The following is a 22,815-nucleotide window of genomic DNA, read 5'->3' as shown; positions in this document are numbered from 1 at the left end:
GCTATTGGCCACACTTCCTCTATTTTCTGTTGATCCCCTTGGAGCTCCTTCCAAACACAAAGCGTTTAGAACCTAGAAAGATAAGAACAGTAGGTTCACGTGACATGATCTCCTGCAAGTTTCCTTCAAAGCCACAGCTCATCCTGACTTGGAACTATATTGTTGTTCCTTCACAATTGTTGGGTGTAAATTATAGAATAATAGTCATATAGCATGAGAACAGACCCTTTGGTCCAACCAGCTCATGCTAACCATAATCCTAAACTAAACTAGCCCCACCTGCCTGCACATGGCCCAAATTTTAGAACTCCCTGCCAATAACAGTACTGTAGACGTACCTACTTCCTGAGAACTGCAGTGGTTTGAGAAGGCAGCTTGCCACCATCCCCTCAAAGGCAATTAGGGGTTAGGAATAAATACTAGCCCAGCCTGCATCACCCTCAACCTATGATTTTTTTTTCAAAAGGTGCCATTCATGTGGCATTCCTTTTACATGCCATTTTCTAGTAAAGCCTCAAATCACCTTTATCCATCATCTAATGACCAGCTAATAACTACCTCTCTCTACAATCTTCTCTTTCTCATTACAGACTGAATTCTATCGTATTATGGTCACTGCCCCCGAAGGGTTCCTACATATTCAGGCCTCTAATCAAGTCTGCCTCATTACACATCACTAACTCGAACTGCCTGTTCCTAGTGGGCTCTGTGAGAACCTGAGATTTGCTGCCAACCTGAGTTTACATTACATTTAAAATTGTATGGCAATACATGGTTTTCCTTTAGCCCAGTTTCTACTTCACTTCTAATTTCAATTCTTTCTCTCCTGTGGCAGTAAGAACACCTTTATAGTCAGTTATTTATTATAACCTCTGGCTATTAAGGATTTCCAGAGGCCACCTTAGGCACACTGGAAGGTTCAGGTTCATAGTGTTAAGGATTTGGGTCTCAAAGTACTGCAACATTTATTGTTCTGATGGTGTTGTTTCCTTAACTTATTCATTTTCAGGTATCTTCTTATTTTTTTGAAATTTGTTCAAGCGGTCATTCCAACAATTGAATATGATTACACAAGACACTTTACCATGTAACTCCAAAGTTTACACAGTCACAATATTCTCAATGTTCTGAGCTGACAACGCTGCTGCCTTTCAGTTGTAACTAATAATTCGCTCAGCACAATTCTGACCATTGTTTAGGTTCTGTTTCTTTTTACAGAGGTTCTCTAATGAGATTGGCAAGAGCTTGTCTGTTTATCCATATGAAGAAGCTGAATTAAATTACAAAACTTATCTGCTTTTTTTTATGAATTCCTCATTTTGTGTTCCCCAATCTACTTTTTAGTAAACAACTAAAGCAAATACATACACTCTAATTCATATTTCATTGCATTTTTGAAAGTAAGATGTACTGACTTGTATTAAACTGATTTATATTTGCAGTATACAAATAAATGAAAATGTCTGACAAAGATTTTTTTAAATGTTCTCTTTCTTGTGAATGGAATTGTAGCACTTTGTCAGGTTTTTTGCTTGTTTGGGTGAAAGATTATTTTTGGCATTTAAATAGAAAATAGTAAATACAGTCAGTATTACACAAGACACTGAGGGAAACTGTAATTCTATTCTTTTACTGGTATGAGTTGATATTATCCTGTTTTATTCCTAACTTGTTATATTGATTGTCTGTTATCATGCTTGATAATATTACCCAGTACATTAATTGCTTGATATGTTTTAAATGCAGCACATTACATATAGTGGATATATTTGAGACAAATTGAGAAATTGTGAATTGGATGCCAAAAACTCTACAACATGCTTTTTTTAAAACTTCCATTAAAATATAGCACTATAAATTACATTTTACAATTCTGAACTATGACTTCATAATGCTCATGCTCAGGAACATCTTGGCATTGATGTACAATAATTCATTTTCTCAGCAAGAGACAATCTTTGTAAACTTCAGTTTATCGTTATTGGTAAACTTGTATGTATGCAGGAATGGGAGGGGGAGTTGAAACGGTTCGTGACTGGGAGGTGCAGTTTAGTGCGAACTGAGCGTAGGTGTTCAAGCAGGTGAACATCTAAATGTGGAAAGTCTTCTTGGGGCCTGGGATGGAGTTTGGGGGAGGAGGTGTAGGGGTAGATGTAGCACTTGCTGTAGTTGCTGAGAAAAGTGCTGGGTGTGGTGGGGCTGGAGGGGAGTGTGGAGCAGACAAGGGAGTCATGGAGTGAGTGGTCTCTCCAGAAAGCAGATAAGGGTGGGGAGGGAACAGTTTTCCGGAGGGACCACTCTCTCCGTGACTCCCTTGTCCACTCCACACTCCCTCCAGCCCCACTACACCCAGCACTTTTCTCAGCAACCGCAGGAAGTGCTACATCTGCCCCTACACCACCTCTCCTCCTCCTCACCCCACCCCCTGCCTCCCCATCTCCATCTCAGGCCCCAAGAAGACTTCCCACATCAAGCAGATGTGCAGGTGAACATCTGCTTATGTGATATACTGCATCCGTAGTTCTGGCCTCCTCTACATCGCAGAAATCAAGCAGAGGCTTGGGGACCGCTTTGCAGAACACCTGCGCTCATTTCGCCCTAAACAACTCCCCCTCCCATTCAATAGACGACATGTCTGTCCTGGGCCTCCTGCAGTGCCACAACGATGCCACCCAAAGGTTGCAGGAGCAGCAGCTCATATTCTGCTTGGGAACCCTGCTGCCTCATGGTATCGATGTGGACTTCACAAGCTTCAAAATATCCACGCCCCCTACCACATCCCAAACCCAGCCCAGCACGTCACTGCCTCCCTAACCTGTCCCCTCCTCCCACCTCTCCCCTCCTCCCACCTCAAGCCGCACCCTCATCTCCTACCTTCAAGGGGCTCTCGCTTCTGGTCTGAAGTGTCTGGGCAGTTGGCCATGACCTGCTCCGGGGACAGTGACAGGTGGGGAGTTTGACTGGGGCAGTACACCTGTCACACCGTAAGGGAGGTGTCCTAAGGCGAGCTCAGGGAGGACAGAAAGCTCCCTTGGAGCAGAAGGGCAAAAGCTCGCTTGATTTTGATTTTCAGTACGAGTACAGACCATGAAAGCGGGGCCTCACGGTCCTTCTGACCTTTTAGGTTTTGAGCAGGAGGTGTCAGAAAAGTTACCACAGGGATAACTGACTTGTGGTGGCCAAGTGTTTCATAGTAACATCGCTTTTTGCTCCTTCGATGTCAGCTCTTCCTATCATTGTGAAGCAGAAGCGTTGGAGTGTTCACTCACTAATAGGGAACATGAGCTGGGTTTAGATTGTCATGAGACAGGTTAGTTTTACCCTACTGATGATGTGTTGTTGCAGTAGTAATCCTGCTCAGTACGAGAGGAACCGCAGGTTCAGACATTTGGTGTATGTGCTTGGCTGAGGAGCCAATGGTGTGAAGCTGCCATCTGTGGGATTATGACTGAACGCCTCTAAATCAGAATCCCGCCTAAACATAACGATACCCTAGCGCCACGGATCTCTGGTTGGCCTGGGATAACCGACTCCGGTCGGTGTGTAGTGCCGCTCGATTTAGGACAGGAGCGCGGCCGTATGGGCACCACCCCTCTCCTTTAAGTGCACAGCATGTTTGTGGGGAACCTGATGCTAAATCATTCGTACACGACCTGAATCTGGCTCAGGGTTTCGTAAGTAGCAGAGCAGCTACCTCGCTGCAATCTACTGAAAGTCATCCCTCGAGCCAAACTTTTGGGGGAAAAGATTTTTTAAAAAAAAATAAATTTAAAAAAAAATAAGGTGGCACGGTGGCTCAGTGGTTAGCACTGCAGCCTCACAGCACCAGGGACCCGGGTTCAATTCTAGCCTCGGGCGACTGTCTGTGTAGAGTTTGCACATTCACCCTGTGTTTGCATGGGTTTCCTCCCACAGTCCAAAGATGTGCAGGCTAGGTGGATCGGCCATGCTAAATTGCCCGTAGTGTTCAGGGGTGTATGGGTTATGGGGGATGGGTCTGGGTGGGATGCTTCAAGGGGCGGTGTGGACTTGTTGTGCCAAAGGGTCTGTTTCCACACTGCAGGGAATCTAGTCTAGTCTAATCTACTAACCTCATCCCGTCCCCTTGACCTGTGAGTCCTCCCTGGACGGACCTATCTCCTCCTTAACTCCCCACCTACACACACTTTTATTGGCTCCATCCCCGCCTCTTTGACCTGTCTGTCTCCTCTCCACCTATCTTGTCCTCTATCCATCCTCTATCCACCACCCCCTCTCTCCCTATTTAGACCATAAGACATAGGAGTGAAAGTAAGGCCATTTGGCCCTTCAAGTCCACTCTGTCATTTAAATCATGGCTGATAGGCATTTCAACTCCACTTCCCTGCACTCTCCCCGTAGCCCTTGATTCCTTGTGAGATCAGGAATTTGTCGATCTCTGCCTTTGAGGCATCCAACGTCCCGGCCTCCACTGCACTCTGCGGCAATGAATTCCATAAGCCCACCACACTCTGGCTGAAGAAATGTCGTCTCATTTCCATTTTAAATTTACCCCCTAGAATTTTAAGGCTGTGCCCACTGGTCCAAGATAACAAGGTGTAGAGCTGGATGAACATAGCAGGCCAAGCAGCGTTTATTTCAGAGCCCCCTTCTCCTCCCCCATTTCTGAAGGGTCTAGGCCCGAAACGTCAGCCTTCCTGCTCCTCTGATGCTGCTTGGCCTGCTGTGTTCATTCCAGCTCTACACCTTGTTATCTTGGATTCTCCAGCATCTGCAGTTCCTACTATCACTACAGCTAAGCCAGTTTTTTTTTCTTCTGTTATAGTTCAAGTATAGTGCATGAGTAAGGTGTGTTTTGCTTAATGATGAGTAGTTTACCTCATTGAATTGCATCTGGAATGCAACACCTTACATTTAATTTTAAAATAAGAAAATGCTAGGGTCTAGGCTACCTTAAAATCTTTTGAGGGGATTTGATCGGTTCCATAACAACGCAGCTCTGCATAACTGGAGGTACAGCACCACGACTTTCATTAGAAATTTTACAGCCTTTCAAACTCAACTTTGCTCAATATTGACTTCAGTAATTTCAGATCGTAACTTCTGCTCCCACTTTTTTTCAGACAGCTGTTGGTAATCCTGCTTTTCTCACATTTTTAGCTTATCTTGTCCATTTGAAGTCTGAACACAAGCAAAATGTGGTGGTGCAAAAAATCAAAACACAGTCCTAGATCATTCTTCAAGCATACCTCCCCTTCTAGCAGCCTCCCTTTCATGTGAGTACAGTAGATGTAAAACATGCCCTTTTTTCTGCTCATTCATCATTATCCATGACCCTAAACCAACTCAGTGAGACACTGACTTACATGTACTTCCAATGTAATATACTATATTTGCAGCTCACAATGAATCTTACACAAATTGGCTGACTACAGAACACCTATCTTCAATCCACAAGCCTGACCTCGATGCACCTTCCTTGAGCGTTAAGTACTGGAATAACACTTAAGTTTGTGTCCTCTGGATCAGAGTAAGACAGGCTATCGCTTTGCTACATGCCATCTGTACAACAGTTTTATAAAGTTTTAAATGTAAAGCTTTAATTGAAAATCTTCCCACATTCTCCCCCAAAACTACTGCTGACGCTGGGGATTCAGAGATGGAAGTGCAATTAATGTTTCAGGTCTACAACCTTTCTTTGGAGTTGGTTAAGTTTAGAAATATAATTGGTTTTAAGCAAGTGAAAATGAGGAGGGTGAGAAAAAGAGCAAATGAGAAATCTGTGATAGGGTAAAAGCAGGAGGCTATTAAATGGCATCAGAATTGGTGTTATAATCTGAAATAGAGTGGTGGTAGAAGAGATTAAAAATGTCTTGAGCAGGGTGAATGGCAGAATAATGAATAATTATCATCAAAAAGCAAAAATGTAAAAATAGAATAATTTAACCAAGATGAGCAAAGAAAGTGGAAGCAAAACAGGGGCAGAGATAACGATCTGAAATTGTTGAACTTTGTCTAGTCTGGAAGACTGAAAACTGTTAATTGAAAGGTAAGGTTCTGTTCTTTGAGCTTTATTCAATCATTGCAGGAGACTGACACAGAAAAATGTTTGCAAGAACATGGAGAATTAAACAATAGGCCATTGGAGACAGGAGAGCTGCTATTATAACGTGGTCAAAGAATTTGAGCAGCCTGTAAGTCCTCCTAACATAAGTCAGTGGCAGCTGGTAAGAGGAATGGCTCCTCTCTGCTGGAACCGTAAGAAATAGGAGCAGGAGTAGGTCATTAAGATCATGACTGATCCGACATCCCTCACGTCTGTTTTCCTGCATTTTTCTCATTATGTTTGATTCCCCTACTGATCAAAAATCTATCTGTGCATGTGTATGTGTGTATATATACACAACGACTCTGCTGGAAAGTAATTGAAATCTCTACCCTCAATAGCCATGACTCAAGTAAAGAGAATGTAGTTACAGCAACTTGGATCTCCTGTGGATCTGGTTAGTTGCATGGCCAGGTTGATCAGATTGGTGCCAACAATAGGTGTGTTGATCCCTGATCTGGCTGGGGTGGATTTGACACCTGCTTCCTTGCCCTATCTGTGCTGGGGCTGGTTGTACTATCTTTAGGCAGAGAATGTGAAAGGAAAATAGCAGTCTTGCTCAATCAAAAATGTTAAGTGGAAAGAGAAAGACAACCCGACATACTCAATCAACTTGATCTTTATAATTCAGACAGATTAGTGTTTTACACATTAACTGCTGAGCTCTCATAACATAACATGTAACTGTGCTGCTGACTGGTGATGCAAAGAGCTGATCGTAGCCTAAAGTACTACATGTTCATCTACGGGTAAATTTGTGATAGTCTGACTGGACCGCAGGACTCATTAGAGAGAGAGAGACAACTAGTTGTGGTTTAATCTGAGGGTCACCCATCTCAGAAGAGGGGAGAATTTGAGAATTAGAGTCCTTCCTAATAACCTCAGTCAGTGCAGGGATTGAACGCAAACCCTGTTCATCACAAAGCTGCCAGAAGAGATAGCTGACCCATGCTTCTGAAGTGAGCTGGAAGCACTGAAGTAGGATTTTAATCTTCAAACCTTTTGGAAAGCAGAGTGCTTTTACCCTTATTTGCACAGCTGCAGTGGTTAAGTTAAACATTAATTGTTGATTTTGAATGAAAAAGACTCCAGCATGTGGTGCAACTTTTTCTCTATGATCTATAATGTAAAAAGAAAGTTGATTTCTCCAAATGAAGGACTGCTTTAGAGATCATGGGAACTGCAGATGCTGGAGAATCCAAGATGATAAAGTGTGGAACTGGATGAACACAGCAGGCCAAGCAGCATTTTAGGAGTGCAAAACTGATGTTTCAGGCCTCGACCCTTCATCAGAAAAGGGGGATGAGGACAGGATTCTGAAATAAATAGGGAGAGGGGGGAGGTGGATTGAAGATGGATAGAGAAGATAGGTGGAGAGGAGACAGACAAGTTAAAGGGGCGGGGATGGAGCCTGTAGAGGTGAGTGTAGGTGGGGATGTAGGGAGGAGATAGTTCAGTCCAGGGAGGACATCGGGTGGCATGGTTGTGGCACTTCAGGAGGCCCAGGATGGACATGTCATCTAAGGAATGGGAGGGGGAGTTGAAATGGTTTGCGACTGGGAGGTGCAGTTTGTTGCAAACCGAGCATAGGTGTTCTGCAAAGCCGTCCCCAAACCTCTACTTGGTTTCCCCGATGTAGAGGAGGCCACAACAGGTACAGAGGATGCAGTATTCCACATTGGCAGATGTGCAGGTGAACATCTGCTTGATGTGGAAAGTCTTCTTGAGGCCTGGGATGTGGGTGAGAGAGGTGGTGCGGGAGCACTTGTAACACTTGCTGCAGTTGCAGGGGAAAGTGCCGAGTGTGGAGTGGACAAGGGAGTCACGGTGAGAGTGGTCTCTCCGGAAAGCAGACAAGGGTGGGGATGGAAAAATGTCTTGGGTGGTGCGGTCGGATTGTAGATGGTGGAAGTGTCGGAGGATGATGTGTTGTATCCGGAGGTTGGTGGGGTGGTATGTGAGGATGAGGGGGATTCTCTTTTGGCGGTTATTGTGGGGACAGGGTGTGAGGGATGAGATACGGGAATTGGGGGTGATACGATCAAGGGTGTTCTCGACCACTGCGGGGGGTGTGTTGGGTGGTGTTGCGGTCCTTGCTTTATCCTGTTATGTGGTGGACGAGTGTGCGTTTCCTAAGGAAGAAGAGGCACCCTTTGTTGCTAGCCCGGTGTTGGCACCCTTTACATTGTTTGGACGTATTGAGGCTTGCTGGAGGGAATGGCCCACAAGGGCTTTTACATGAAGAATATGTGCTTCCCACCACATTTCACCGTCGTTATAACGGGCTTAAATCTCACTTTAAAACCTATTCAACCAAGAACTGCTCGGAGAACAATCAGCTGCTCAGAGGGCATATGTAGGGATCTGTGGAGATAATAACAGTTAACGTTATGAGTCCAGTGACCCTTCAGAAGGCGTTTTTCTTCCCATAGATACTGCCAGATCTGCTGGTTTTCTCCAGCAATTTTTGTTTTTGTTTATTCCGGATCTGCAGTTCTCTGTTTTATTACACGGCTGTACTTGAACGGGTTGAATTTGGTGTAACGTTTCTTTGATAGCTCCGCGTACGTGCTTTTTTGGGGAGCTGTTTCTGGTAATTGCTATGCAATTGCTGCCGAACATGTACTGAACTCTGGCGGAAATTCATCTGCCATTGAACAGTGCTTTAAGAGTAGGTGGCTCATGTGTACACACCAGCTTGTGACGGGTGATCTGTTATTTGATGTTCTCGCGGAGGTGGCGAGATAAAGGTCTAACCCCGAGTCACCTGAGCAGGACTGCGAACTCGGATTTCAAATAAAGCGCAGCAAGTCCGTGGAGTTTGTACAGAGATTTATTCGGCCCGGACAACGCCATGAAGTGGTGTTGCCCACTCCTGCTGTTCATTTCATGTCTCCTTCGGGGCGGACGGACAGTGAACAGGCTGCATCATTTGGCTGCTGTGGAAATCCAATGGACTTATTCCAGAGATTGGGGAGAAAGGTACACCTCCACATTTTAAACAACATTCAACTGTTGGTTCTCGGGATTTTGCTTAAGCTTTTTCTTTACCAGCCAGCCTCTTTCTCATGACTTTTTCAAATTTAACCCATTGACCAACGATTTTGAATATTACCTCACCCCCTCATACAAACACACACAACACAAATCATTAAAATTGTTATCAGTCATTACACTTGTGGTGCTCATTCATTGTTTGACCCTTTTAAAGGCGTGTTTTCAGTTCTGCTGAAACGGACACATATTACAAGATTGTTTACAAGGAGTACCGTGACGCTGACTTTAACAGAGAAAAGCCTGGCCCGGACTGGAGAGGTAACTCATTGAATATCTAATCAACTATACCGAGCGTATCAAGCGATGCTCCCTGAGTAAAACTTTATTATTTGTTATTTCCACAGTTGATTTTATTTGTATATTTAGATTTTGATTATAATTTGCTTTTGCAATCTCTCATTTTGTTGCAGGGTTGCTGGGTCCCATTCTACGAGCAGAAGTAGGAGACACTTTACAGATCCATTTCAAGAATAAGGCATCTTATCCTTTCAACATTCGACCGCAGGGAATAATGAGCGGACAATCAGCTACCGGTAAGATTGGATATAACCCTTGAGCAGTAAATCCCAAGCGGACAATTCAATTGAAGGGGAAGGAGGTGTTTTGCGTTGCAGTGGTAGTGTTGCAGCCTCTGAGCTTGGAGACCTGGGTTCAAGTCCCACTTGCTCCAGTGGTATGTGGTAACATGCGTGAACAAATTAATTAGAAACATCTTGAGTTCAGAGGCTGTACTGTGATAGTACCCCTGACTCTGATTATAATAGTTTCAGTTCAGTCTGATCCCACTCGAAGTATATTTTTAAACCAAGATCAATGCTTTTTAAAAACTTCATCTACTTTTCAAACTGTTGGATTTGGTAGACTTTGTTTACAGACTTCATTGTGAGGAACTTGGGTATCAAATGTGTATCATTTTATCAGACACTGACAAATTCTTCCCAAACTGTGAAAGTACTGAAGGTATATGTTGGGATTATCCATACAAAAAAAAATGAATTTTGTGGGCACCTACCTCCACTGTAATTTGATAGAGTTGCAGTCTACAAGACCATAAGAGATGAGAACAGATGTTGGGCCTTGAGCCCATCAAGTCTGCTTTGCTATTCAGTGGCTGATCTGATAATCCTTGACTCCACTTTTCTGCCTTTTCCCCATAACCCTCAATTCCCTGACCGATATAAAAGAAAATGTTTGTCTCAGCCTTGCATATTCGTAGTGGCTAAGGAATTCCACAGATTCACTAACTTCTGGGAGAAGAAGGTTTTCCTGATCTCTGTCCTAACTGGATGACCCCTTACTCTGAGACTATGCTCTCTGGTACTAGACTCTCTGAAAAAGTGAAACAGCCGTTCTGCATCTACCCTGGCAAGCCCCCTCAGAGTCTTGAATGTTTCAATAATGTAATCTCTAATTCTCCTAAATTCCAGGCCTAACCTACTCATCCTCATTTCATAAGACAATCCCTTCATACCTGGGATCAGATGAGTAAACCTTCTATAGACTGCCTCCACTGCTCGTAAATCTTCCCTTAGAAAAAGTGGTCGGAACTATTCACTGTATTCTTGATGTGGTCTAATTAGTGATAATGGGAACTGCAGATGCTGGAGAATCCAAGATAATAAAGTGTGGAGCTGGATGAACACAGGCCAAGCAGCGTCTCAGGAGCACAAAAGCTGACGTTTCAGGCCTAGACCCTCTCTGATGAAGGGTCCAAGCCTGAAACGTCAGCTTTTGTGCTCCTCAGATGCTGCTTGGCCTGCTGTGTTCATCCAGCTTCACACTTTGTTATCGTGGTCTAATTAGTGCCTTGTATGTTTTTTGTTCTACTGTTCTATTCCAATTCCGTTGAAATAAAGGCCAACATTCCACTTGTCTTTTCTATTTCCTGCTGAACTTGATTCTTCAAATGGTTATACCTTTAATTTCCTCCCTCCCTTTCTTCCTGTCAACATCCCTTACACAACAGTCCAGTGAGTTTTTGGTCTTTGCTGTGGTATTAATTTGAGATACTGAATGGAAGGGAGGCCTACAGAGGAAATTACATTCTAACCATTTAATTTACATACTAGCCGCACTGTTTCTCAGACGAGGAATCAAAGGCAATTAAGTAGCTTCTTATGCATTGAGACCATAAAGACAAAGGAAAGACAAGTGTGGAAAAGGCAATATTAAAAAATAGGATTTTAAAATTACAGAAACATGTTCAGATGTAAATTCTTTTTTTTTGTTTTATTATAGTCTTGAGTGTTGTGTCAGCCTTGAGCTCGATTAAAATATTAAAGCTATAGGAATCTTACATTTCAACAATATGTTTGAGCATTGATAGTTAATTTATAAAGCTAAACCTATAGAAGCCCATAAATAGGGTAACCAATTATGTTGAACCACAAATCTGTAAGTACTGGCAGGATTGTGCAATTTATGTAGAACTGCCTTATTTCTATACAAACAGACACGCACACGCACGCACACATTCTACCGGGCCGAATAGTTTTCAAATATACTGCTATACATTTTTACAATACAGTATTTGATTTGTTTTAATTTTCTTTAGTTTCAGAAATGATAGTGAAAGTGAAAACTTTGGGGTTTTATGTTTTCAAAATCCAGGCTATCATCAGGTGAACATTGGCAGAATTCTGGGCCGCTAAACACACTTTGTTTGGATCTGTGCTTTGGTTGATATACTTTGGTGGCTTTAATAGGAGGTGTACTGAATTTAACATTTTATCCAGTTGTCTTTAAGATGTAAAGATGTTACTGTTGGGAGGGGCTTAACATCAGCATGACATTTATGTTACTGCGTTGAGTTTTAGACCTGGCAGTCAATGGTTTCTGTAGCTTTCTCTTCCCGCTTTCTCCCCCTTAATCCATGTAATCAATATTTTGTTGAATTATGTGTGTGTTTCTTGTGAGAAACAAAAATGACTGTTACAGGAGACCACTGCAGAGAGTAGAAACATTCATAATTATTTATTAATATTCTACTCATTTCCCATTGTAATTTTGGTGGAAATCAATAAGAATTAATTTACTGGATATCCCTCCTGAATCTGCAATTGCCCTTCTACCGTGGCTGCAGCAAAGGATCCAGAAACTACTGCAGGAATTCTGCAGTGTACGCTTCTATAAGTGTTCGGATCAATTGCAAGGCACCAGCTGTGCAGTTTTCTTTGACTCCCATATCGTACTTTCATTAAGAGCACAGTATATACAATCATTCTAGCTTTCCAGTATTTTTCATTTGGCATCCTTCAGCAACAACCATTAAAATCTCTTTATCATTAGAGTTTCTACTTTTTGTGATATTCCCAGCAGGCTCAATAGTCCTTGTTCTTGTTCAGTAACAATCTCCTTTCACCCTCCTATCTCATCCTCATGCATCAAGATCTCCCCTTCCTGTGATCAGAACTTCTTTTGCAAGTTTGAAACTTTTCCTAGTGCTGTGTTCATTTCAAAGTACAGTTGTACTGTATTTTCTAGCCTCCACATAATTATCTTATTTTGCAAATCCGTGGATCTTGCCACTTGTCTCTCGTCTTCACATTTAGCCGACATTCATATTTGTTGGTGGCTTTGCCTGTTCTCTGCTTTGTGGTGGCTTTCCTCCATTCACAAGCCCCTTTTGCTTACATATTATATTGGCACCAACTTTCGGTTGCTCTCTGAGACAAATTGCCTGATCCTGAATCTTTGCTTCACATTGCACAGATCCAGTTTGCCCTTTATAGCTTCAATTCCATCTTCAGTTGTCCAGCAGATTTGTGAGGCAACTCAACACTTTGTACAATTTGTTCAGATTCCGTAAGTGAATAAGCAGTGTTAATTAACCTCGAAGAAAACACCCTACCAACTTGATTGACATCTGTAACCAAACTGTTTCCACTCTTTCTGCCATTCTCTTTTGAAATATATCATGTTCCCTAGATTAAAATCTTTATCTGATGGCCTTATACGAGGCTCACCAAAAACCTTCTGAAATTTCAATCTTAATGGATGCCCTTCTCCCTGCATATAGAGCATTCAGATGCTCAGAAAAAATATGGAGCTAATTCCAAGCTAAGGGTTGATCATTGATTAATGAAAGAATTTGATTTTATGAGAATCTATAACTGTCATTTTTTTTCCCTCAAACTCCATTCCTAATCAAATTTTTCAATGCTATGTTTTTCTCCTTATCCCATACCTTGCAAGTCCTCTTCTATAACTTTGTTAATGAGAGACTTACTATGGATCCTAATGGTGTCTTTGCATTTTCTTTTACATATATTTATTTCTGATCTCACCTATATTTTTAGAGTACTCATTGCCCTGCTACCTGCATCCTTTAGTAGAGTTTTTTACCTGGTGAGGGGGATGGATCAGCAAACTATGTTGTAGTTTTAAGATAATTAGATGCGTATCTCCTGATGCCAAAACACCTGATTAATATTTTGATTAGAGTTGTTAGGGTTTGCTAAAGGATTGCAGTAATGTCCAGATTATGTAAATGGTAAATCCTAGTGACTTTTTAAAAACAATTGCCTTGTCATGTTCCGTGTCCAATTTGATTTGAGCTTTTCTCATAGAGAGCCTGCTGAACAGTGAGGACATTTCACTTGGCAATAATTCTGCGCTGACAAAGTAGTTTACCCCAAATTTTTTCAGGGAATCGGCACTCTTTACGTGATTGCAACACACCAACATTCTAAATCTGAAGCAGTTAGAACCTCCAAATTCCTTAATCCTTTCTTGGTGTTTTCTATTCAAAGAATCTAAATAACATTTCAACCAATTCAGCCCCCACACTGTAGATGTGCATTTAATGAAGGAGTCATTATTCGACTGAGAATTTCCGTAACTCATACAATGCCTTTTGCCTGACGACCATTACTTACTTCTGCTTCATGTGTAATTTTGAAAACCTTGTTCTTTCATTCAGGATAACTCATTGCATAATGCCATTTCATGTCACGTCTAAAGCAACCTGATAATCCTGGGCATTCCTGGACTTCATTCTTCTTTTACAGTTCCCAAATTCTGTCACCTGTTAAAATTGCCAAATATCTCTGTATCCTCATTCCTTTCGTATTGATTGCAGTCACTTCTGAGCAGTTTCTCATTGCTGCCATTTTTCTTTGCGTTACTGCTGAACGTCCAACTTAAGCCATAAAATGCACTGAAAATTAATGTTTTCCAAGGATTTGATTAAGGCTTCTAATATCATCTGTTTGAAAAACATATCTCATTTTGAAAAGCTAACTCCAGTTAATGCTAGAAGTCCCTCCACCTTTGACAACTTAAGACAATCCGACAATTTAAAGGCAAACACTGAGTTAAGAATTTTCGAATATAATCTTTAAAAGCTTGCATATAGTTTGAGAGATTCCATTATGTATTAGTTTGCAGAATATCCATTCTGCTTTCTAAATTTATCCAAGTATGATCATGCTTCATATGCATTTCATGGGTCAGGTTTTGTTCATAAATTCCAATTCTTGCCGGTGTACAATTGTGGAACGTCTAAATCTTTGAATACTTTACACATGATCTTGTTTTTAGTAGGAAGTGACAGTGCCAAGATCATGCCTTGTCTTTTCTTGGGCAAGTTGGAACCCTTGTCCACACACCTATTTAATTTTTCCGGTGATCAGAAGGTTCCGCTTCATTAGCAGATACGACAATAGGACATTGTATCTCAATACATTGTCTTGGTGTCAGCCATTCTTCTCAAAAGTGATTCCAAGTAAATTTTGCTGTCCGAAAAAACTCTTAGTTTCTCATCTCTGCCTTTAGACAACAATCCTACAACGTCAATATCAATCTGGATTCAAGTCAATTAGTCAGCCAGAAACTAAGATGTTTTCCTAAGGAGTTAGAGTTTATCAGCTACTCAGTGTTACAGCTCCTTCCACACTTGTACCCTCTTTATATATCTACTATGTCAATTAAATCCAAACATCTACTTAACTACTTTCTATATTAATACAGTGATTGTGAAAGGTTCTATATAAAAGCAAGAATGATTTTATCTAATATTGATTAGATATCATCAGTGCTATGGTCTTCTTTGCTCCAAACATTGATATGAAAGTTGGCTCCTTGATAACAACCATAAAATCAAATCGAAGCTTTTCAAACTTTAATTGCAGTAATTGTCATTATCCTATGCAGCATTAATGGTAGAGACAGGCTTTTCAACTGGTCATTCCTATAATGTTCAAATTTAAATTACCAATGACCAGAAAAGGAATTGGATTGTTCATGTAAATGTGGCTACAAGAGTAGGTCAGAGGTTGGGGATTCTGAGGCCAGTAACTCATCTGAACAAAAACAGAAGTTGCTGGAAAAGCTCAACACGTCTGGCAGCATCTGCGAAGAAAAATCATAGTTAATGTTTCGGGTATAGTGACACTTCTTCAGAAGTTAACGAAATGTTATCTTCACGAAATTATCTTCACAGATGCTGTCTGAGCTGCTGAGCTTTTCCAGCAACTTCTATTTTTCTTCCTTATTTACAGCATTCACAGATCTTTTGGTTTTATTTAGTATTTAACTGATCTCCTGACTTCTCAAATCTTGTTCACTATTTATAAGACGCAGGTTAGGAACGTGATTGAAAACTTTTCATGTGCCTGAGTGTAGCCCCCACAACACTCAAGAAGCTCAGCACCATACAAGAGAAAACAGCCTCTTAATCAGGACCCTAATCACCCACTTGAATATTTGTTCTCTCTATGGCCAAAATATTATTGTATAGTCTTATGCACAAGATGCACTGCAGCAATTCAACAAAGGCCCTTCGACAACTCCTTCCAAATGCAAACCTTCTGACATCTACAAGAGCAAGGTCAACAGATGCATAGGAACACCACCACCTCGAAGTTCCCCTGCAAGCTGACCACCATCCTGATATGAATCCATATCGTCATTCCTTTAGTGTCGCTGAGTCAAAATCCCAGAACTCCCTTACTAACAATACTTACACCAGATAGACTGCAACTGTTCAAGGAGTCACCTCATTACTATAGGACAATCAGGGATGGTCAACAAATACTGGCCTGGCCAGTGATACCCACATCCCATGAAAGAATAAAAAAAAGACATGAGTTGACGCATCAAATTATACTGCTTAAAACCCATTGAAGAGAAACAAGTACATAGAAGAATTTGGACAGTTAGTTGATTTTAGCATAAATATTGTTAGAAATAGACCTACTGCTGTTTGAAGTTGTCAGTTAGATGCCTGGTAAGCATTAGATTTCCATTGCAGATGTTGACTCCATGCATTATCATTGTTATTTAATCTGTTTTTGCAGCTTATTAGGTAAATCACTTGTATATTGATAACCTGGTTAATATTTAACACAATTGTATGTGTCAGACAAGGGATATGTCAGGATCCATCAATACATTGACCAAGCTGTTAATTATTTATAGGGAGATTTTTGTTAACCTTTATGACATGTGGTACTAGTAGATCTTCTGCGTAACTTTTGTTTAAATTAGAATTGTGCAGATTTGGTGTACAAATAATAGGCTTATGTACAGCCTCACAGGGAATCTTAAAAAAATCTGGCAGTCCACTCTGAGGATTCGAGACCACTGCCAAATTGTATGAACTGAGCTGCTGTGGTAAACTGGCTATTGATGGTCTGCTTTACAGAATTTGAACATCAGCCTGAAATGAAGGGAAGCAAATCTGATTACAAAACTGAAGGTCCAGAGAACAATCGTCTTGCCCATTCTCTCATATATGTCAGACTTGGACTAGGTGTCAGTTTTGTGGCAAGAGACTCAACCACTTTCACTTGATCAGATGGCAGAACAAAATACCAGACGCTGAGGAGCTCACCTGAGCTCCTTACCGAAGCGTTTACATCATGTTGAAATAAAACAATTAACTTGGGCTAGTTACGTAGGCACCATGTCTGACACTTGCTTATCAAAGTGCATCTTTTATGGAGAGCTTGAATCTAAAGGTCTGCTGACGTGGTGATCAAAGGAGGCACTGCAGGGACATCGTGAAGACTTCTGCAGCATCTTGTCCAATTTGCAGCAAACCCTCTGCGTGCAGATCAGCCTTTACAGTTAGCTACCTATCCGCTGGCACCCTATCAAATGCAACAGATAATGAACAGTCATCTTTGCTTCAAAGCAAACACAAAAAAGATTGTGGAGACATGCACTGTAAACTGATTGATCTTGTTCAAAGGGCCCTGTAGCTGTGTGAGAGTGAACCAATAGCATGTAAAATCTCAGCTGTAATCATTTTCTCTACAGAGCTGCCAATGTTGTGAACCATGATTCTAGATCTGGCTGCAGCTAGAGTTCCCCTAGTTTCATGTCTGATGTATGGGGCTCCACACAGATGTCAATGTTTAACTTTCCACTCACTTTATCCTTGCAATCACCACCATGCCCAGTATAACAAGTGAGGTGAGGAGCAGTTGAATTAAAAATAGGCAATACCTTTTACAAGGTAGTGAGATACCTATTAACATAATTTAAATGTGTTCTCACAATGCAGAACTTCCCAATAAATACTGGTAATACACCTTCTGTGAATTGTCCTGGGACTGCACTTCCTGCATACATCCACCTCAACAGGTAGAAATGTGATTGCCTGGCTCTCTTCTGGAGTTACCCATTTAAATACACACTTGGACAGATGCACCAGTAATTGGTGAACATGAGATCATGACAATATCACTAAAAGTGATACTGCACAATCCTTGTAGAGACAATGTCAATCTTCACTTTGAGGATAATTTCTATTGTATTGTATGGCACTAACGCTGTGCTAAATAGGATAGACTTTGATCAGATCTAGCAACTCAAGACTGGGCATCATGAGGTACTGTGAGCCATCAACAGCACCAGAACTGTACTTCAGCGCTGTTAGCTAAGTCATGGCCTGACGTCAAACCATCAAACTAGGGGATCAACTTTAGTTCAATGTAGAGTGCAGGGAGAGCATGCCAGCAACTATACCAGGCTTACCTAAAAATGAGGTGTAACTATAAAGCAGTTCTGCTGTGACAGACAGGGCTAAATGACTCCATGATCAATAGATCAGATTTAAGCTCTACAGTCCTACCACATTCGGTTGTGAATGGTAGTGGACAATTATGCATCTGACCAGAGGAGTCACCTTGATTCTCAATGCAGGGAAAGTAAAGTCAATGTTTCAGATCTAGTAACCCTTCTTTAGAACTTGACCCAAAATGTTAACTCTACTTGCAGCCCACTGATGCTGCTAGATCTGCTGATCTTTTCAGTAGTTTCTATTTTTGTTCTTTCTAGCATCCACAGTTCTTTAGAGATAATAGGAACTGCAGATGCTGGAGAATCTGAGATAACAAGGTGTGGAGCTGGATGAGCACAGCAGGCCAAGCAGCACCTTAGGAGCACAAAAGCTGACATTTCAGGCCTAGATCCTCCTTCAGAAATGGGGGAGGGGAAAAGAGATGTGAAATAAATAGGGAGAGAGGGGGAGGCAGATCGAAGATGGATAGAGGAGAAGATAGTTGGAGAGGAGACAGACAAGTTAAAGAGGCGGGGATGGAGCCAGTAAAGGTGAGTGGAGGTGGGGAGGAGATAGGTCAGTCCAGGGAGGACGGACAGGTCAAGGGGGCAGGATGAGGTTAGTAGGTAGAAAATGGAGGTGCAACTTGAGGTGGGAGGAGGGGATAGGTGAGAGGAAGAACAGGCCAGGGAGGCGGGGACGAGCTGGGCTGGTTTTGGGATGCAGTGTAGGTGGGTAGAGTTTGAAGCTTGTGAAATCCACATTGATAACATTGGGCCATAGGGTTCCAAACCAGAATGAGTTGCTGTTCCTGCAACCTTCAGGTGGCATCGTTGTGGCACTGCAGGAGGCCCAGGATGAACATGTCGTCTGAGGAATGGGAGGGGGAGTTGAAATGGTTCACGACTGGAGGTGCAGCTGTTTATTGCGAACCGAGCGTAAATGTTCTGCAAAACAGTCCTCAAGCAATAACACTACTAGGTGCTATTAGGCAGTACCTGCTCAGTAACATCCTGCTCACTGATGCTCACCTTTGCTTCCTCTGGGTCCACTCAGCTCCTGGCCTCACGACAGCCATGGTTCAAAAATGGACAAAGAGCCAATTTCCAGAGGCAAGGTGTGAGTCACTGCCCTTGATTTCAAGGTCATATTTGACCAACATGGCATGAAGGAGTCCTAGTGAAACTAGAGTCAATGGGAGTTGGGAGATGAATCTCTTCACTGGTTGGAGTTATGCCTAGCATTAAGGAAGATAGTTGGGAATGTTACCATCCCTGAATTCCCTACTATCAAGATCCTGGAAACTTAACTAGACTAGCCACAAAAATAGTGCAGTTACAGGAATAAATTGGAGGCTAGGAATCCTGCAATGAATAATTCACATTCTGACACCATTCAGACCATCACATGGTCATCACATCCACAAACATTCACTCCCTCCATTGATGACATCAGTAACAGCAGTGAGTTCCATCTGCAAGATGCGCTGCAGAAATTCACCAAGGACCCTTAGACAGCACCTTCCAAACCCATGACTAGAGCCATTTAGCAGGACAAGAGCAAATAAGTATTACTAAATAAGTGTCCTACTACCTTGTAAAGTATTGCCCATATTTAATGTAACTGTTCCTCACCCCTTCTGTCACACTGAGCATGGTGATTCTTGCAAGGATGAGGTAAATGCCCATGACAATGGAGTATTGTCAACTATGTGTAAAGTGCCATACATCAGGCATGAAGCTAGAAGAACTCTGCCTGCTGCCAGATCTAGAACCATGGTTCACAACATGGGCAGCACTGAATGCTGTAGAGAAAACAATCACAGATCTGAACTTACATGCTATTGGTTTGCATTCACACCCCTATGGGGGCCCTTTGTACAAGATCAATCGACCATGCCAACCTAGCCCCTCTCACCTTCTGTCATTCTGCCCCTTTGTTCTTTAACACACCTTCTACGCTACTTGTTATACACCTACCACACAAACTACCCTCACATCTGCCACACTAAGCGCTCACTCCCTGTCCCTTCCTACTCCTTCCACCCAGTGCCCACTTCACTATTACCTCACCTTCTGCCATTCTACTGCCACTGGGCATCATACCCCCAACCTGCCACTGTATTCCCTCACTACCTGACCCTTCATCCACCAGCCATCCTATCTCCTCCCCCATCTGATACCATTATTCCTCACCAACCTGCTGCCACCCCATTACCTTGCACACTTAGCATCTCTCAGCAGCAGCCAAAGTAGCTTCCAGACCTTTAAATCCTGGAATATGTAGCTATTATTGGGAAAAGCGGAGATAGCTTCAAAATCAAGTCTGTCTGATAAGACTGACCCTATATCTGATTCCAATCTGGGCCAATGTTTCATTATGTGACCAAGTATCATATTTAGCTTTGTAATGCTATTTTACAATGTTGCAGGCATGATAGGTATGCTGTTGTAAGCACAGAATGTCTATTTGTTGGAAATAGACCACAGATTAATTGTAATATGAATAGATGTTAAATTTAAAAACAAAAGTTTGAGTATTCATGAATTCTAAGTAGCTATAACTTAATACCTGCTTACTGAGATCGAGAACAAACTTAAAAAAGCAGGTTATCACGGCTAATCCTCTCTGCTTTATGATGTCTAAAATACCATTCTTAATTACAATCCAGACCTCACAGTAAACTCAAATATTAAAAGTTGAATTCAAAAGTGATCTTGACACATCTTTCAAAATGTTATCAAATTCTGTCATAATCCTTTTACAGAATAGGAAATATCAACGTTAATTTTTGTGTTTGTTTAGAGTTCTTCTATAAAAACAAATTATACTTTGAAGACAAAAAGGAACCCATCATACCAAACCAAGAGCATACGTATTTCTGGAATATCACAGAAGAAATGGGACCAACCATATCTGATCCTCAGTGCCTCACGTACACCTATTCTTCTGATATTGATGTAATAAAAGATTTCCATACTGGATTGATTGGAGCTCTACTGATCTGTAAACCTGGTAATTTTCTTATTGTATTTGTGTTGAAACTTTTATCAATTTCCCTTGACAAGCATTCCTGGATCCATGCAGTTTGATGTATGGGACAGTATCTAGATGTTATTTTGCTAGCCCTCTGATTGCTTAACAATCAACATCACCAACACAGGTTGCTATTATCCAGTACAATGGAAATTAACTACCTTAGTTTGTGGGAACTCCGAGAGGGAAGGTCACTTGAGTGTCTAACAATTCTGTTACTCTTGTGCTTGAAAGTCTTTAACAATGATAGATTATGTGTTTAACATGGAAGAAACACTCCATAGGGCTTCACAGAGCATCAAGAAGAAACAAGGGAAGAGATATTGGTAAAAATGATAAACTCAAATCAAAAAGGTAAAGCTGTTATTTTATGAAGGTCTCAAATCAGACAAGGTAGAGGGCTCATTATAGAGTGTGAAACATAGGTGACCAAAGGAGATCACTAGTTAGGGGAGAGAAAAACTGAACAGGACACAAGCATAAAAAGGGAAGGTTTTTATTGATGGGACAGTAGGGTGGACAGATAGCAAAAAATGGTAGTAGTGAAAAAGATGAGAAGTTGGCATAGCTGTGGATTGTGACAACTGAAAACTGGGCACAAGAATGTTTTCTTAAAGGTATTATTAAACCGTCTACTTGCGGGATTTTTTCAATAAAAGTGTTGTATAACAGTATAATTGAGATGTATGGGGGAGGGAGTCTTTGAGATGAATACTGTTGGAATGAGAATCATTAGTGTACTCTTGTGATGGGATGCTGAAGGGAATTATAGAGATTGCTGAGGGAGGTGCGAATAGACCATTTTTAAGAGGTGCAGTAGAGATAATAAAGCCTGCATTCATCCCTCCTGCTTTTGTGAGTATTACTCTGATTGCCACCACTGACAGCTCATGGTATGTACCTCTTCTGCCAACATGTGGCTGAGAGCAAAGGCTGTTTGATATTGATTGCTGCCACAAATTCTTTGCTTGAACTTACTTATTCTTTAATGACCAATGATAGAAGATTTTATATTAATGTGCTTATGGGATGTGGGTGTCACTGAGACCAGTCTCTGTCTACCACCTCTGCCTAGGCCTGCTGGGTAGTGACCCAGGGGCTACTTGTACAAGGTGCTGGAGAATGGTATCCTGCTCCTTCCTGCGAACACCTGTGCAGGAGACTGTATCCATAAAGTAGGCAAGTTAACTGATGTGGTCAGTTGGTCGACTCGATTAATCATACTGAGTTGCAACCTGGGAGTTAAAGCTGCCGGTGGTCTAATACATTAGAGTCGATTCTTGTTAAGCCCACCTTCTCCTGATTCATGTGTTGAGTTAACATTCAGATCAAATTGTTGAAAGTGAGGACGAACCGGGAGCTAAAGAACAAATCAAATGAAATGCAAATGGTACTACATATTTCATTTAATCACAATAACAATGTTGTTCCTTCTCTCTGTGAAGGTAGTTTGAAAAAGAATGGCAAGCAAAATGATTTTAGTGAAGAATTTGTTTTATTATTTTCAATATTTGATGAAAGTAAGAGCTGGTATGAGTACAAAGAAAAGGCTCCAATCAAAATGTACTCCATCAATGGATTTACAAATGGCACTTTACCAGGTATGCAAAGAGATTACTTTACTTTGTGA

At 41.6% G+C, this 22,815-nt stretch overlaps 2 protein-coding genes across 2 annotated transcripts in view; both read left to right on the top strand.

Annotated features, from left to right (window-relative positions):
* The window catches only part of atg3 (autophagy related 3), a 41,099-nt gene extending 39,628 nt beyond the window's left edge, over nucleotides 1-1,471 (top strand). Inside the window, exon 11 of the mRNA XM_048540414.1 lies at nucleotides 1,010-1,471. Coding sequence (XP_048396371.1) covers nucleotides 1,010-1,091 — 82 coding nt within the window. The 3' untranslated portion in view covers nucleotides 1,092-1,471. The remainder of the gene's footprint in view (nucleotides 1-1,009) is intronic.
* A 7,397-nt stretch (nucleotides 1,472-8,868) lies between these two features.
* Nucleotides 8,869-22,815, top strand: part of f5 (coagulation factor V) — a 72,121-nt gene continuing 58,174 nt past the window's right edge. The window contains exons 1-5 of the mRNA XM_048541478.2: nucleotides 8,869-9,067; nucleotides 9,297-9,400; nucleotides 9,553-9,675; nucleotides 20,955-21,164; nucleotides 22,631-22,786. Of these exons, the coding sequence (XP_048397435.1) occupies nucleotides 8,940-9,067; nucleotides 9,297-9,400; nucleotides 9,553-9,675; nucleotides 20,955-21,164; nucleotides 22,631-22,786 (721 nt within the window). The 5' untranslated portion in view covers nucleotides 8,869-8,939. The remainder of the gene's footprint in view (nucleotides 9,068-9,296; nucleotides 9,401-9,552; nucleotides 9,676-20,954; nucleotides 21,165-22,630; nucleotides 22,787-22,815) is intronic.

Source organism: Stegostoma tigrinum, chromosome 12 (genome assembly GCF_030684315.1).
Source record: "Stegostoma tigrinum isolate sSteTig4 chromosome 12, sSteTig4.hap1, whole genome shotgun sequence".
Lineage (NCBI taxonomy): Eukaryota > Metazoa > Chordata > Chondrichthyes > Orectolobiformes > Stegostomatidae > Stegostoma > Stegostoma tigrinum.
The sequence above is the reverse complement of the archived record's forward strand: the minus strand, read 5'-3'. Positions and strand labels throughout refer to the sequence as shown.